The sequence below is a fragment of the Rhyacophila brunnea genome, unplaced genomic scaffold (genome assembly GCF_057557595.1).
Source record: "Rhyacophila brunnea isolate RB1 unplaced genomic scaffold, BYU_Rbru_1.0 scaffold_16, whole genome shotgun sequence".
NCBI classification, from domain to species: domain Eukaryota; kingdom Metazoa; phylum Arthropoda; class Insecta; order Trichoptera; family Rhyacophilidae; genus Rhyacophila; species Rhyacophila brunnea.
In genome coordinates this window covers 20,899,811-20,918,556 of record NW_028232816.1, presented here as the reverse complement: position 1 = coordinate 20,918,556, position 18,746 = coordinate 20,899,811, and the positions used below count along the sequence as shown (strand labels likewise).

General features: G+C 32.1%; 1 protein-coding gene across 1 annotated transcript in view; it reads right to left on the bottom strand.

The window, feature by feature from the left end:
- The window catches only part of LOC147074508 (uncharacterized), a 385,978-nt gene that overhangs the window by 237,932 nt on the left and 129,300 nt on the right, over positions 1-18,746 (bottom strand). The window contains exon 2 of the mRNA XM_085943426.1: positions 6,803-7,211. Coding sequence (XP_085799552.1) covers positions 6,803-7,211 — 409 coding nt within the window. The remainder of the gene's footprint in view (positions 1-6,802; positions 7,212-18,746) is intronic.

Below are 18,746 nucleotides of genomic sequence, written 5' to 3'. Positions count from 1 at the left end.
GAGGGTTAATACATTTTGTTGAAATACAGTCAATATTAAGGTTAAAAATTTACTTATCATTTTGTGTATTAAGAGTATTTTTTTTCCAAATTATTGGTTTTTTTTCACCAAGAAACTGTTGCAACTACTTGCTGATTATTAACATAATATAACTATGTATTTAGTAAAAAAATACAAAGTTAAAATATCACCTGTTTATTTTAATTAATGTGTACCTTATTACGATATTATTAATAATATTGTCTTGAATATAGCAGCTCTTCATCAACATTCTTCAAACAGTTTTACGAATATTCACAATAATTAGCATATATTACCATAATTATTATTGATACAGAAACCATTTAGATAAACGGATATTGTCCTCGGGCATATTGCTCGTATAAAGTAGATCCCTACTTTTAATAAGATGCAAATGAACGACTCCAGGCTAATACAGCTTCTCACAAAATAAAATATCTCGTTTCATAAAACATCTTTTTATTAGTCTTAAATTGCATAGTGAGATTGAAAACAGAAGAACATGGATGTTGTAAGGTGATACGATGTGTAATTAATTTTACCTGTAAACCGACGTTGTATTATTGTTACCTACTTTCTGTCATTGGTATTATTAAGTGTGTCACAGAGATTAATATATAATAACATTGTTTCACTAAATAATTATATTGCTATATTGAGGTAGTGTCAGAATGCCTGGCTCTAAAGCCGTGAGTCCAGGTTTAAATGTTAATTTTTGTTTGATTCAGAGCAAGGCCCCATGGATTGGACGAATGGCTATTGTCTAACCGCTTTGTAACTATGTTATTATAATCTACACTATCTGGAAATCTATATATATATATACTCATGTTAAAAATTAAAATGAAAAATTTACCTAACACGTTTCAAAAATTAGATTTAACTTGAACGGTGTGCTATAGTTAGAGTTGGGTTTCGGGAATTTCCCCACGGGAATTCTTGAGAAATTTTCGAGATTTTATCTCGAGAATTAAAATTTTTAACGTTTCGGGGAATCCCGGATCTCGACGATCTTTTCTCGGGATTCGGAATATCTTTATTATCAAATATTAATTGAAAAACGATTTTCTATTTATGAAAAAAGTGGACATACAACACAAAACGTTCAAAGACTGGTCGGGGAATTTAACACAATTAAGACAACGTCAACTCAAAATGAGCGCAATTTTTACAACATCAGGGAATTTATTGTCTCAAAAGCGTACGAGATTGTCAGACGCAGTTATTACAGGCTGTGTTTTTTGAAATTCTACTTCAATAAGCAATGTTTTCAATTATTTTTGTTTCCCTACTTCTCTTTTGTTTGTCTTCTTACATTAATGAAAAAAATCATATTTTTTTGGAATTTGTCTGTTTTTACACTGATTTAAGGATTTTTACAGTTTTTTTCTATAGATATCTCGAGAATTCTTTTCTGGAAATCCCGAATCTCGAATTTGAGATTTTCTCGGGAAATACCCAACTCTAGCTATAGTTAATTATGATTGATGTATAATATCACACTAATTAAATAAAAAATAAAAAGTATTAATTTTCACATCCATTTATTGACATATTTGTAAACGTATTACAGCTTACTGACTATAATCTTAAACTGTAGAATTTATCTTACGTTTCTTTAGCATTACATGATTTCTAAAAATATATTAATCAAAATAACAAAAAAATAAATGTAGACTTAGGGCAGGGGTCAATATCTATAAGATGGAAGCGGTAACCATTATTATACCTACAACATCAACTATAGCCACATGTTTAATAATGATTATTTTAGATATATTTTTTTTTTTGATTTGCGTGAAAATCATTTTGTAAATATAATATTTACAGCAAATCCCATTACGTGACTAGATTTTAAGGTAATTTTGCGTAATATAATATGTAAATTTGATGCTTGAATGCGTATTCTGAGGTGAAAAACTTCAAAGCTCATGTAAAGTTTAGACTGGTTGAAATTCTACCTACTAATTCGAAAGTTTGTACAACCGTTTTAATGCCAGCTTTAAAATTAACGAGTTGTTTCTGAAGATATTCTGTCTTTAATAAAAATTACGATTAGGAGAACAAAATAACCCGAGTACCTATATTAATAAAATAATTACCCGAGGGGAAAAATGTAATTATTCTAAAGCTTACACTATCTGCCACATCTTTTGCGCTTCTTAGTTTCAATCTTCAATATTGATACAGACGTGATTTGATAACAAATTAGTGATTGCCGCTAATTCGTATTGAATACGAATGGTCGGGATCTGCATTAATGTCACTTCAATGTAAGCCACTGATTGATTTATATGTTATTTGGCCGGAGGCGTTTGAGATTGAATTCGCAACAAGCCGTGTTATGTTCCTTTGCATCAAAAGCACCGCTATGGAATTACGATTTAAATTTGATACGTGACGAAACATGGGAAAAACATAGATATGCCTTGAATTGTGATTACCTACTTCATTATTGAGAAGTTTATTTAGAAACTTATGAAATTTCTACAAAACAAATAAAGCATGCTATCTACTTAAATATACCACGCTTTGAATACTAAAACGGTGTTACACCCCGTGCCAAAGAATTTAAACTATATAGTAGTTGTCTTGTAATATTTAAACGCATAAGTGGCTCTCGTGGTGCAGTGCGTAAGGCTCTGGCCCTCCATGCTGGAGCTCTGGCTTTGATTCCCGGCGAGGACATAATATATTTATGCGATTTTCTCAAAGCCTGGATGTTTGCGATCATTCTAAATTATTAACAACCACCTTGTGCGAAAAAGCAAGGACATGGTTATTAATAATTACATATATATATATTTGAACGCAGTTATTATCAAAGGATTAACGCATGATTCAGTTTGAAAGCTGTATATATATCGACCGTGTTTAGGAAAAAGGGCGTAACCCTCACAGAGCAAATTTTACAGGAGGGGCAAAAAACGTTTTTTGAATGATTTTGGTTTAATATTTAAAAAAAAAAGCAGACATTGGGTGCATTATGATTGATGATTTGGTGGAATATATTTTCGATCTAATAGTAATTAAAGAAGTTATTAAAGAATAATCATGAAAATTGAGGGTAAATGCTTATTTCCTTAAATTAAAACTTAATTAAAACTCAATTAAAACCTGAATTTAGATAATAATTTGGCATTTGCGGTTTAATTCCTTTTTATGGAACGTGTACCTATTTAGTTGTATACATTGTTAATATCTAATAAAAGCACTTTTAGAAAAATCGAGGGTTTACGCCCCTTTTCCTAAGAAAAGTCGATATATTATTAACATCGCTAAAATAGCATTTTCTTTTACTAACTAAATCAACGATTGTCACTCTTGAATATGTGTTATTTTTACGATGTTTACTTAATCGCGAGTAGTTATAAAATATTTTATAAGAGTATTTAACTATAGGCATACACCACTTTTATTTATATATATTCAATTAACAAGATTTGAGAATATAACATTCTATGTATCGAACATACATGATTTGAAAAACGATAAAGCGCCGAAAAACGAAAAATTATTAACGATATTAATTGATAAGCATTTAATGTAAGAACTACTAGCTTGTCCGTAGCTTAATTAGAAAAGTACACAGGTGTGAATCCAGCGGTTACAGTTTTTTTTATAAAAGTGGATTTTTTTCTAGTGTGTATACATGAGATGTTTTCAAATTATGTGTATTCAATTTAACTATGCAATAATTTAGAAGTATTATTATATTGAATTTGATATCTGAAAGTGCCTCTGAAAATTTGAAAACGAATCTAACTGAGTTTTCTTCAAATGATCCTGAAAGACACTTAATTATAAAATAGCGCCTTTATTCTATTGAACACGTCGAAAATGGAATGTCATGACGGGATTATTGAATTGTTAATACCTTGGTTACCCTATGCAATTGCGTATCGTAACCATGGTAATAACAATTCAATAACCCTATCGCGCTGTATTTGTTTTCCTATTTTGGTTCAATTTCATAGTATTTTTGCGCTCCATCACTATGAAAGAAGGTTTTTTTCAACATATTTGATCTTTACTGCCAGAAAGTTAACCAGTCAACCTTGTGTTAGTTTGAACTATGTTTTGTTATAGTTAATATCTGTGCTTATTTGGCAAACTGTAGGATGCCAAACACATCCTATATTTCAATCAAGTACTGTCATATCCATGATCATTGGGCTTTTCCCGATAGATAAAATTAATTATTAGGTATAACCATGTCTCCTGACCTCCTAGTCAACAATGGGCGGACGTACGTCCACTATTCCTTGATAAGCTGTCAAAAATATTCAACTTGTACTTAGCACGTAAGAAGTATTTTAATTAATTAATAATAAGGAGTATGTGAGGGAAGGGTGGCAACACTGCTAGTGAATCTATGGTTGCGAAAAAAAAACAGTTGACATCTGGCCTCCTCAATTCAGAGCGACGCGGAGAATTTGAGAAAAGAAATACCCGTTTAGTCATCATTTTTTTGTGAATCCCGAGTACCCCAACATCCCGAGCTAGCCACAAAGTCCCGGGGTGTAACTATTAGTTATAAACTTCCAATTCGAAGGGACACCGCGTCCGTATGTGTCTCCGCCAAAAATAAGATAAATATATCGTGGTCATCTTGTCTTGTATACGTGTTGTGAGATAATTTATAGTATCGTTAGCTGTGTGTTGTCTCCCCGTCCGAATTACAATATTATATTATGTAGGAGTTAATTGTGCCCTGAATAAACAATAATACGAAAGGTTCCGAGTGTTTCATTACTAAATATATTTTCTTTAACCTTCTCCATACTGTGAAAAAAAATTACGCGGGTTTAGCTGTGTGTCGACTCAGTGGACCGATAAAGATTTGGCATTGAAAGACAAATAAAAAAATAAATCTAGCTTACAAAAAACATAAAGTGACAGTTAACAAGTTACTAAAGAATAATAATTTTAATTTTGTACTATCAAGGGGTGATAAACACTACCACCTGAGCTATCCGACTCCCCCGAGATATGTCAGTACCTACTCAAATGTGACTTTCACATGGATTGGCTTTTGAAAAACCATAAGTTTTCGGAAGGTCCTCAAAATAAGCATTTGTCCGATCGATGACTTCTTCATTTGAAAAAAAACGTTGTCCACTTAGCCATTTTTTTAAGTTTGGGTAAAGGAAAAAGTCACTGGGGGCTAAATCTGGCGAATACGGTGGGTGGTCGACCAATTCGAACTTCAATTCTTCAATTTTAGCCATTGATCGTAAACATGTGTGAACACGGGCGTTGTCCTGATGAAAGAGGATTTTTTCCTGTTTAAATGAGGCCGTTTTTCTTCAATTTTGTTTTTTAGCTGGTCCAATAAAGATGCATAATAATCTCCTGTTATTGTTTTTCCTTTTTCCAAATAGTCAACGAAAATAATTCCACGTGCATCCCAAAATACAGTAGCCATAACCTTACCAGCTGATTTTACGGTTTTCGCCTTCTTTGGACATGGTTCGCCTTTCGCAATCCACTGCTTTGACTGTTCTTTCGTCTCGGGAGTATAGTGGTGTATCCATGTTTCATTTACAGTCACAAAGCGACGAAAAAATTCATCCGGATTGCGTTGCATGAGCGACAACAGGGCTTTAGAGGCCACCACCCTATTGCGTTTATTGTCGACTGTGAGCAAACGCGGCACCCATCTTGCAGAATTTTTTTTCATGCCCAATTTGTCATGTAAAATAGAAATGACGCTACCTTTTGAGATCCCTGTAACCTCAATTATCTCACTCAACTTTAATCTTCGGTCACTTAACACCATATCGTGGATTTTATTGATCATTTCTGGTGTAGTCACCTCTACAGGACGTCCTGAGCGTGGTTCATCCTTTGTTGATGTACGACCACGTTTAAATTCATTTAACCAGTTATAAATAGTTGCAAGTGAAGGAGCAGATATGCCGTGAACTAAATCCAACTCATTTTTTATTTCCTTTGCTGTTAACCCTTTTATATTAAAATGTTTAATAACAGCTCTAAACTCAATTTTCTCCATTTTCCATTTATCCATTTTCCAAAAGCAATTTTTTTTAAATGTACGAGAAACACACAACAACCCGACCAATCTGATTGAAACTTCGCAGCATACTGAATCGGTAGTGCCGCTGCATGAAAACAAACCGCTTACAGTACTAGTCGCGCCACCTGTCGGCTTTTCTAAGGACTTATTGACCCACCCTCGTATTATAGTGCGCACCATTCGTAACTGAGATCTTGTGAAGGTCTTTCTCGGATGCTCCCGCGAAGACGTGAAGTCAGTGGAAGGAAAGTAATGGTGTAATATATACCACATATTATATTTGTTTATATACTTACTATAATCTTTTGTCATTATGATCATTGGTTTTAATGACCTGACTTACAATGTTATTATGGCTACATAGTGTATGTAATATTATGTTGTAAGTATATAATAGTAATTTATGTGTCAGATTCAGTCTTTTGGTACCTATACAAATAAGTAAATTGCCATTTTTGGCCTAAGATGGTGCATTTTAAAATTTTTAAAGTACGAAATAAATATTCGAGACACTCTGGTTGTAAATTGAAACTTCAAAAATACCATGTAAATTTGTTTCAACTGTAGGATTTGACCCAGATCTACCTACGGATCTACAAGTCAGTAATATCTTTACTACTCCAGGACGTGTTAAAAAGTGCAGTTAAATGATACAATATTTTGACTCTTAAATCTAATATTTTTCATAAATACCTAAATTAATATTATGCATTATAAAAAAAATATTATTAATAGTCCTACCTGTTCAGGTCTCAAGCCAGGCGGTACCCATGTGTATTCTTCAAGCGCACATCCAGAGTCGTCATCGGACTGGGAGTGTCTATGAGGATCCAATGGCTGTTTTGCCTGAAGTAGTCTCTCAGCATGCTCCAGCAGTCCTCGCAGCGCACCTCCACTGGGAGACGATCCAGCCGTACCCTGAGGAGGCAGCACTAGTTGATGATGATGGTGATGGTTTATTCCTTGGTGGCCGGCAGTGATTTGGTGTGGATTGTGAGAGTGGCTGGTGTTGAGAGGTGAGAGGATGGCGGATGCTGGTGATAATATGGCGGCTGATGGTAAGGGTGGGGGTGGCGGTGGTGTTTCTTCGGACATGCCTGCACCGGCAGACGGGCCGCTGCCGGTATCGTCGCAGTTTCTGCAGACGGGCCTGGAAATAAAAATAAAAATGTATTAGTCCTTGAATGTTATTTTGACACGACATTTTGTTAATATTATAAATAAATTCATTGGTCAATTGAAATAATATCAAACATGCTACTAATATATCTAATTATGTGGTATTTGGTAAATTTATGATATGTGTACAAATGGTAATCTCATTATAGGTAGATAGGTGATATTACAAGCACATGAAAGAGACACAACGAAAATACATTTTATTATATAAATATAAACACAGATATATTAAGATTGCACAGTAACTCCGTAACCCACGTTTATTGAGACATTAATTATTAATTCTAGTTGACACATTTATCAAAACTAAACAGTTTACATGGCAATAAGTATTTTTAGCTACGGGATGCTGGTTTGACCTGGAACGAAGCAAGAAGACAGGCGAGCGACAGGGACTCTTGGAGGCGCCACGTGGTGTCCATATGCTCCAGTTAAGGGGCGGATATGGCAAAAGAAGAAGAAGTATTTTTAATTATTACAGCGACATAGACACAACAGTGTCAATTTATACATATTAACCTGATATGAGATTGTGTATTTTTGAAGAGATAAGGATGGAAGCATATGGTAAAAAAGAAGGCCGCTAAGTCTCCGAACTCCCGAAAGACATCCTTAGTCACAAATACGTAACGTTACCGATATCACTACATTATTTTGATTTACACTAAAGTTTTCCAGTAGGGATAAATACTGATATTTTCATCTGGTGACAGTAGAAGCTATACAGTTTTGTGTACACTTTCGGTTGGTTAATCTAAATTATTAAAATAACACTATTTGATATGTAATTAGTCAAAAAAATGTATCATTAAAGTTATTTTTCTCAGTTAACAGAGAGAAATTGAATTTATAACTTTGATAATGAAATCTTATTTAGGTATGGTCCCAATATTGAAGCTCGATTGATATAAATAAAAAGGATTTCAAGTTATACACACTTATATTTTTTTTTATAAAGTCGATGTTATTTAAAATAAATATTAAAATTATGAATAAGCCAAAAATCTCTTCATTATACTATAGAAAAGATAATAAATATGACCGTAAAATAATATGTATTAATAAGATGGGTTCATTTAACAAATTCACATTTTTTAAAATTGTTAGTTTATCTTTGACTTTAAAATGACAAAATATTTTTCTTTTCAATGTTTTCAGATACATTTTTATTAATTCAGAGCGTTGGAGCGGAGCTCGGAGCAAGAGCATAGAGCACTGGAGCAATGGGATTTTAGCCGGACCACCGAAAATGGGTAGTGCTCCACTGCTCCGGATGTTTTTTATTATTACATTTTCGTCCTAAAATCCAATGAAAAGAGTATATTTTGACACTTTGCAACACTGGAATTGTTTGAAATATGGGAACATTGCCTAGTGATAAATAACCTCACTTTTTCGAAAGACGAGCAAATAATGAGAGACGATTTGCTGCCAAGATTTTGTTTAATAGAATTAATGATGAAAATGACGATTATTTTCAAACTACATTTTTTAACATTTATATACCTACATAAATAATACTTATTAAAACTTTTTACCCGGAGCAGAGCCGGAGCGGAGCTGGAGCGGAGCAACTCAAAAAAGGGTCCGCTCCAACGCTCTGAATTAATACAGTTTAAATTGTAAATTACAAAAATTGTCCCAAATTGCAAGCTTCGTATTTTTCTGCTAGGTGCCTCTAGTAGGTAGAGACTTCACCTTAATGGTGTACCTATGAGACGCCTGAGTTACAGTTGAAAAAAATATCATCTTGGTGTATGCAGTACTTCGCAATTTTGAGGACGATTTGCTGCATAAAACCTATGGTACTAAAATTACGAATATTGGAAAAGTGCATTATAAATTATATATGCCTATACTAATAAACTACAATGACATTAATATGGACGAAGCATCTGGAAAAAAAAATGACACTCACTTTTTTGTCGGGTCTGCCGAATGGCATAATCTGTTCTAACGCCATTACAATAAAGGTGATATTGCTATAAATTTTCGATGCTTCATGTCGGGTCTGCCGAATGGTTCGATTCGAACGGGTTCGCTCAAACGAACATTGATACTAGAAACACTGTTCTAACGCCATTACAATAAAGGTGATAATTGCTATAAATTCCCGATGCGTGATATCGCATAATGGATATTGCGTGATGTCTACCTATGCACGTGCGAATGTTACGTTTGAATTTACTTGCTAGCTACTGTACTGAGTGCGTCGTCCATTAATAATATCATTGATAAACTAGTAGTAAATATAAAATGCCATAACATTGTATAACGAATCATTTATTCTTATAATACTGTATCCTTTATTGAAATTCACACATGATTAAAACAAGTTTCAACAGTTAACATACTTTAATAAAGCTGTGATAAATTTTATTACACTAGTACTGATCGGTGTCGTGCAATTAAAAATTATCGGAAATCAAATACGGTACACTTTATATTGCGGAACTCGTTTTTATATTATATGGTAGTCAGACCGTCAATCAAATGGTAACTGTAACTTCTATATTACACATAATATTCTCATTAACATAATATATTGTGACATATTAGAAGAGTTTCAGAAGAGATGCTTATCTAAACCTGTTATGAAAGTGGTCTATAAACTTTTCGTTTCACGGTGCCCTTGGTGTATTTATATTCACCCTAAACTACTACTTCGTGGGATGGGTGAGTGGTGAGACAATTGATTATTGTTCCAAGCACAGCTAACCAATAACATCGAAGAACTTGATCCAGTTTCTTGATCAGGCATCTGTTACTTAGACAAATATTAATATTATATTTTATTTAAATATTACCTACTTCTGCTAAATTATTTTAAACGGATACACACATAGAAGTTTATACGTGATGATATACTTATACATTCAAACTCCACGGATATTCGCATTCCTTCTTCAATTTGCCATGCTGTTCAAATGTGCCGCCCGAAAGCGATGCATTACCTATATACCTACACGGATCATCAGAGCAGGTACCGTAATTTTATTTACCTCATATTTTCAATACATGCGATTTTTTTTTCTTATTTATTTGAAACTACATAATTTTGAAATATCTCAGAAAATATACATAGAAGAAAAAAATCATAGAAAAAAGTAAAGCCAAGTATGAGTCAAACCTTATATCTTTTCACTATTTGTGTGCGTGCGCTATCCTCTGAGCTACTGGCGTGATTATTAAATTAAATCTTATGTACACGTGCTCTTGAGGTATTACAGTTTTCGCCTAGTTCAAGTTACTACTGACTTCAGTTGCTAAGCTGAGATAAGTGATGTTAAAAAATAATAAATATTATATCGAAATAAGCATAATTGAAGATCACGAACTAGTTAAACAATGAGATATAATATCATCTCGTGGTGCAGTGCGTACGGCGTTGGCCTTCCAACCAGGAGCTTTAGGTTCGACCCGGTGAGGACACAATATATTTATGTGATTTTCTCAAAGCCTGGGTGTTTGTGATTATTCAAAATTACTAAAAATCACCTTGTACGAAAAAGTAAGGACATGATTATTAATAATATAAAAAATATATACTATTTAAGATTGTCTGGAATTATTAGATATATATTTCAATCGGCCTGCGGCACACAGTTTGTGTACCACTGTACTATAGTATAAAATATACATGTTTGTTTTTTTGTATGTAGGTATTGATAATTCCAAAAAGGTATCAATTAACTGTTGATAGAATTCCTACTTACAAATACTTGGATCTTAGCAATAATAAGTGCTGTCTCGGATTTTCATCCAGTTGATAATATCGAAACAGTATGAAAAATAATAATGCTTGTCATATTAATTTACTTGTATGGGAAAAATTCAATAATTGGAGCTATGAGATTAATCAATGGTCTTATTAACGTACTTAATATTAGAAAAATCTAATTTAGCTACATATACAAATACTAATCATGCGAAAATTTCGTAACAAATTTGCATTTCAGATGTTTTTTCATATTCCGTTATCGGCCCACATGCACAGCGTAGGTCAAAATTGAGCTTTTATAGTATTTTCAGAGCATAAACTTGGACATTTCGTTGACGTTGTAGATAATATATTTATATAATTTTGAAGCCTTATTATCCTTTGTATTTATTTTAAACAGTTGATGACTCCATGAAGTATTTTTATTACATACAATAGTATTATTTTAAACCTCTCGCTCTAATGTTTTAGAATATATATAACGCGCGTGTTTGAACATGTACCTTTAAAATCGGTTAGATACATGTTCAAACACGCCCGTTAACATGATCTTACTCCCTACTTCAAATTATCGTTTGTAAATTTATGGCTACGGCCGTATGTTGTAGCTTAGCCACTGGGAAATGCCAATAGAAATGGCGTATTTCAAAAAAATACTACCTTATTCTTAGGTCAATAATTATTATTAAGCAAACATTATTCATAGGATGTTTATCATATTTGAATGGTCAAAAACATAGTTTATAATCAGTATCTTTAGAATTGTCTTCAAATGTGTAAATTTTGCCCATTTTTTGAATAATAAAATGCCTAATTCTTGTAAAATTTGGGATCACAAAGATTTTAAAATATAATTTTTTATCGTAAATATGTCACTATATTGTTAACATTAATTTTACTAATGGTTTTGTAAATGCGTTTAAAAAGTAAAAAATCTAAAAAATATTAACACCACTGCACATGGATGTACCGAAATATGACTATATTTTAAAACATTAGAGCGAGAGGTTTACAAGAATACGATTTTATGTAACAAAACTACTTTATGCAGTCATCAAATGTTTAAAATAAATATATAGGATAATAAGGCTTCAAAATTATATAAATAATCTACAACGCTTAAGGAATGTCCAGGATCATGCTTTGAAAATAGCAAAAAATCTCCATGTTGACCTACGCGGCGCAAGTCCCCCTTAATGGTATTTTTTCGAGGCTATGCTATATTTTCTATGAAAAACTGCTTTGCTGAACCAAAAGCAATCTTCATCAATGGTACTCAAATCGAGCAGCTCAGCACCTACGTCTATATCGCACAACAATAATTAAAATGTCACTTGACTGTGGTATGAAGAAATTGCTCGCAGAATCAAACTGGTATGGAGTTCATTTGGGCGCCTGAATAGTATCTTCAAAGTGACCCCCATTATGTCTTAAGCGCAAAGTGTTCAACCAATGTGTACAATCAATGCTCATGAATGCGTGTGAAACATGAACTCTTAATGTAAGAAACGTTAAAAAATTACGACTACCAATGGAGCGAGTGGACAACCGTTGGACAAATGTCATCATACAGTGGTACCCAAGGGGCACTAAATGTCTACAGGGACGCCCTAAAGCCCGCTGGATAGAAAAACTCATAAAGTTAGGTGGGTGTAAGTGACAGTGAAGAACTAAGGACCGAGAAGACTGGAGGAAGCTAGGGGAGGCCTTCATCTATAAATGGATCGATGATTTTGGCTTTATTTTCTAGACGGCCTCTGGCTCCTTCCAATTTCTTAAATCTATGTAAGTATATATATATTTTATCTAGGATCTTTATTTTATTAAGTATTCTTAGTGGATACCTACCTGCATTAATAATTGATAATTCAAGAATTATTGTGGTCGACATGACTAGTATTTTTTATTTTATTTATTATTATAGTTCTTGCGGTTACTGTATTTGTGGGCTGTGTACATATATGACGTACGAACTGAATTTTAATTTATTCAATAGTTTATAAGATTTTTGTAATTGGATAAGTGTACTGGGAAAAGGCAGAGACAGGAAAGAGAACACATTTTAAATTTAGAACCCGTGAAGCGGTGTAGTAAAATTTTATTGATATCGTAAATACGGCCGGACCTTCAAAGGAATCCATGGTTTTTTTTTGAAAACGTTAAACTGTTGTACATGAAAAATGATAACTCAGTACCTACACTTATAACTTTTTATGAAATAAGTGTATGCACTGGTGTACACTAGGTGGGAAGAATTTGGTAAATTGAAACAAGTATGCGAGGTGACGAATGGAGTCAATAGATTAAGAAAATATTTAAATTGTTTAATTATGTTTTCAAATAATATGATATGTACCTAGCACGTAAGTTTTAAATAAAGAAATATCTTATTAATAATTATGTATATTCGTATGTGAGGAAGATGTAAAATTGATATACTATAAAGGAGATGAATGCCGGAGAGAATGAGAACTACGATAAATAAAGATAAGCATTCATTAAAATATAATATGTATAGCAAAATTACCGAAGAGGGTTACTATTAAACTCAGTAGTTTTGTTTTGTATAATTAAATTCAGTAGCTGCATTTTATAATTTAAAATAAATAACGTGTTTAAATAAAATCTGTAAATTTAAAATAATACACGCACTGCACTGCGTATTCTGTCAATCACTCGATATGCGTGAATCGGGACTATTTTGATAGTGTGTGTGCACCGCTCACACCGATTCGAAACAAAGAAAGAAAATTTTTCGGCGGGAGATCCCTATATAAATTTTTTCTTCGCAATGTTTTTATAATTTGGAAATTGAAATAACTTCTTAAATACTTAACTTCCTACGTAGCTTTCTTCCGTAATTATGTTTTAAATAATTTTACCTAGTTGTTTATAGATTAGAATAAGAGTTTATAACAAATTAAATGTTAAGGAATAATACACGCGATCGCACTGCTAATTAGGTGGTGCCTCTGAAGGGGGACAGGCTTTAAAAAATAGGTCCTCTCCCGAAATAGAAGTAGTGTGATCAGTTCGATTCTGTCCTTCTAATAAGATAGTAATGTAGTTCGATTCGGCTCCTCTAGGAATATAGTATAAAACCCACGCTCCTTTATGGCGTGCAAGTTAATAACTAAATAAATAAAAATTATCAATTGAATATCAAAAAATAAGTTCCTAAATAAATAATCCGTTTTATATAGAGTTAATAAAAAATTAAATGTAGTAACCCTGTAATGTTTGAAATGATAAAAAAACCGTGTTTATAAGAAAATAAATAAATAAACAAATTTTTAATACTTTCTTCGAGACTTTAATTTACATTATATCCATTTACTATAAACTACAAACATTTATAACCACCCTATGGTACGTGCACTAAGAAGTGAGTTAGCCGGATTTGTGTCGTGCTATTAAGGGTGTGTTGATAGGTGCTGGAATTGATTGTGAGTTAAATAAGAAAATTTATCATAAATATGTATCATAAATACACACTTATTCTGTTTTGGGTATTATTAAATATTATAGTGTGACAAATTAACTGGAACATTGCTCTCAATTACTAGTTGGAGTAAATCATACTACTCATAGCAAAAAATATGGCCAAAGTAAGTAGCTTTTCTACGTTTGATAATAGATATTAGCAATCCTATCTTATTCACATTTGAAAAGCTAGCTGCATCATACGGAGGAAGAAATAATTCTGATCCCTCCTTAGATTCATCACTTTCAACTCCTAACTCTTGTTTCGGCCGTTTCAGTACACATTATATAGGACACTAAGTAAGGAGTAAGTCAAGATTTATTTTTTATTTTCTAAACTCTTTCTTTAAGCATCAAGATGCACGAATGCTACATCAGTCTCGTACAGCTTCGTTTCGAGACAAGGAAGTAAGGTACCTACTAAAATATTTTCATTCTGACACGTTTATAGCATCATATAAGGTGGCCGAATGCAAATTATTGTTGCATATACGTGAGTGGTGGAGATGGGATAACTCAAAATATCATGCCGTTTCTTTAGCATCCAGATTTCGACGCCGTGTACCAACTAAGAGAATGATATAACATCCGATCGCACTCTACCGAGTGTCCAGAGAATATTGAATTTAAGTTGAAAAAAGATCTGACTTATACATACATGTGTCTTAATTTCAAATTCAACTACTGAAATCGGAAAAATATTCTCCAAATTACACAAGACTAATAATATAATACATAAAAATACAATGTCAGAATAATTAATTTTCAGGAATAATTCGCATTTATTAATTACAAATCCATTGAATTTACATTTTTGCCATTCGAAAGTATTTTTACATTATCTTGTACCTAGTTCTAAATAATTGGTAAGAAATTTTATCAATGTTTAAAGCAGTGCTACATTTTTACGACAAAATAATAACAAGACTTTGCTTTCGGATAATTGGATTTTTATTTGAGCTAGAAAGAATGTACAAAGTGAAATAAAACTACGTTTAAATTGAGACATATTTATGGCGTCACTTAAAATTAAAATAATCACTAAGTTCAAGCCCAAAAGCTACGCATTACATTCCGTAATAGCTAAAGAACTTAATCAATCATTTTTGCTATAACAAGGTGTTCGAAAAAATAAATTAATATAAGTTGATGTCATTTTAAGATGACCTGCATATTTTTTGGAAACTTTATTTTCTCTTCTGACCGTGGCAGGGTTTATTTATGTGGACATACATAATCTATTATTAGCTTCATATTCATAAACTATTTTTAATTAACTAAAATGATCGAATAAAATTGATCTACAATATTCTAAGATTTCGGTTTGGTTGCAGTTGAGATACTTAATCAGTTTTGAAATCAAAGTTTTCAAAATACTCTTGCTTGTAAGTTAATTGGCGTATTTTACAACGTTTTTATTAGGTCGTATTCTTATTTGTCCGGTGGTTGTTTATCCAGTACAAATCTTGCAATCGATTTTAAACTAACTTCCCGACTAGCTAGACATTTGAATCTTTTAGAATATATAAGAACACGATGCCAATGCATTCTTTTAATACTTTTAGCCATCTTTAAGTAGAATTGAATTCATTTTCAGTTAATTCTGTTTTGTATGAAAAGTTATTTCGGAAGAAATCCGTAATCCAATCCTCTATTATTGGTTGCTAGGGGTCTGGGGTCCTAGCAACTGAATTATTAATATATACGTGCATTACTATGGAAATCAATATGAAATGTCATAATGACATTTCAGTATTATTTCTATCAAGTACAAAATTTTTTGATCGTTTAAGCTAGTCAAGTCAAGTTTATATGATTCAACAGAAAATTTAAAAACTTTGTATATAAAAAGTTCTTTTTATTTTGTAATTATTTCAAAACTTTTTTTGCATTATTTATGTATAATAAAGTTTTTGATATTATGTTATATTCAATCATTTGAATAAGTAATTTTACTTAGAGTAAAAAATGATTTTCTCAATTAAAGCTTACCAATTAAAATATTTATTGGTACTGTTCGGTTATCAGGAATACAGCGGAAAACACATTTTGAAAATAGCCGATAAACTGGATTATTTGTTAGGTTAACCTAACCAAATCTAACCTAACCTAATCTAACCCAACCTAACCCAACCTAAACTAACCCAAACTGACGAATAATCCAGTACATCGGGTATTTTCAAAATGTTTTTTTCCGCTGTATTCCTGATAACCGAACAGTACCTATTTATTTATTTATTTATTTATTTATTTATTTATTTATTTATTTTGCATACATGTGACAACATCAGTGATACATAAAAAAGGACCACATTTTTTACACACATTGGCATTCTTAATTTCGTAAAAACGCGACTTAAGAATTTTTACCCTGCAACCACAGTTAATACATAGATGTCCTTCTAGGTATGCTTTCAAGACAATAATTTATTGTTTCTATCGAGCTGTTAACTTATTTAATATCGCCATTAAGATTGTTCTATACTGCGACAATTCTACGGAATCTATAAATACATATCAAAACAGGTTATTACGCATTAAAAAAATATGATAATCTGACAATAACGTTAAAAGTCAAATTAATATATTAAAGTATCAAAGCCAACTATATTCAGGACATGACACTGATTGCAGAAATACGATAGTAGTGTCGGTTATTGAGTATCTTCGAATACAATGTGGTCAGCTGTTCGCAATAAATGAAGATTTACAATTGCATATTTCGTATATATATGTATATGTACGAATCATCATTTTCTACAAACTACACCATATTGCATTTGAAATATAAGCTGTAAGTAGCACTCTCATCTAAGTATGCAGTTTCGTGCCCTGACTATAATGGGCCTTGATTTTTTATATATATATATATATATATATATTCATTTTTATAATATAGTCTTAGATTAGGGATTTTTTAGCTGAGAGTCAAATCAGGAAAATAAATGACAAACTTTCAGAGTCAGATATACGAGTATATACAAAGATAAAGGTAGATTATCAAGAATATACCTAACTGATTTTGAAATGTTTTACAGTTTGCTATTGGTACCGAATTTTATACTGTACAAGCGGGACGACTTATTAGAGGAAAACAGTCTTCAATCAGGATTGTCGCGTTCTTAAGTAGGTATAATAATATATTGTGCAATATATAAAAATTCATTTTAAATACTATGGTATGTACACATTAATAGTACACCCGGCGCGTAATGGCCAGGCGGCCGATCGATGTAATTAACGTGCATTTTAAAGGTGCTAATTAAAAAATCATTATCTACTCAGCAGCGAATGAGTTAAGTTTGAAAACACAGATATTTAATACATGTTCCCAGCGGCAAGTATGATTAATTTTAAACTTGTAGGTTTTTTTTAATGTTAATTTTTCCTATCTTCTTTATTATTTTGTTACATTATAGACGCCGTGTGAGCGTTCCGAACAACATGTAAAATGATTGGAGTATATATATTTAAATATATAATACGATTGCCCGGGGTGTTAGAAAAATATTTAAAGAAGGAGTGTGTCTAGAAATTGTACACTTTTTTTATTGTACATAATGAGAGGTTATTATTTCGATATTACGCTACAATAATTCTCGTTGTCGCTTGGGATTCGATACAGCCAGACTTGTTCTACAACTACATAACTCTAATTGTCTACAGTTTACGCTTGTTTTGAATTTTGTCTATGGTCTGAGTGTTGCAGTTTAATATAAATTAAGATATACGAGTAAGTACGGTTGAATTTAACTTTATAAGTAAATTATATTTCGACCGCTACTTCATATTTGGAAATTCTTTTTAAAATTATCAATAGTTTTTTTCTTGATTTGCCTAGCCTACCTATTCAAAAAGGCGTTTCCATTTTCCATCAAAATGTACGTAAAACCAAGCTTTGTACCATGTCAGTCGTAGTGTTTCTAATTTTACAGGAAGGCGCTCTTGTTTAAATAAAATTATAGTGTTTATTATTTATTTATTCACCGTTGATCCTTTCAATAAATCACCTGCTTCATTTAAACGCGCTATCTCCAAAATTGTGCATAATTAAAACTAATTGAATTTTAAATATATGTCTTTTATCTTTCCTTATTATTCTCTTTTTTTGTTCTCTCTTAGATTACTCATATGTGTAAATTTCAACAACTCTTAACACACATAATAATATACATATATATTCTTTATAACAGTGCAATAAGACAAAAAGCCCAACAACAGTAGTGTATTTAGTAATAGAAATGAAACAATTACAAATACCAGGCTTTGAGAAAAATTACATAAATATATTGTGACCAGCGG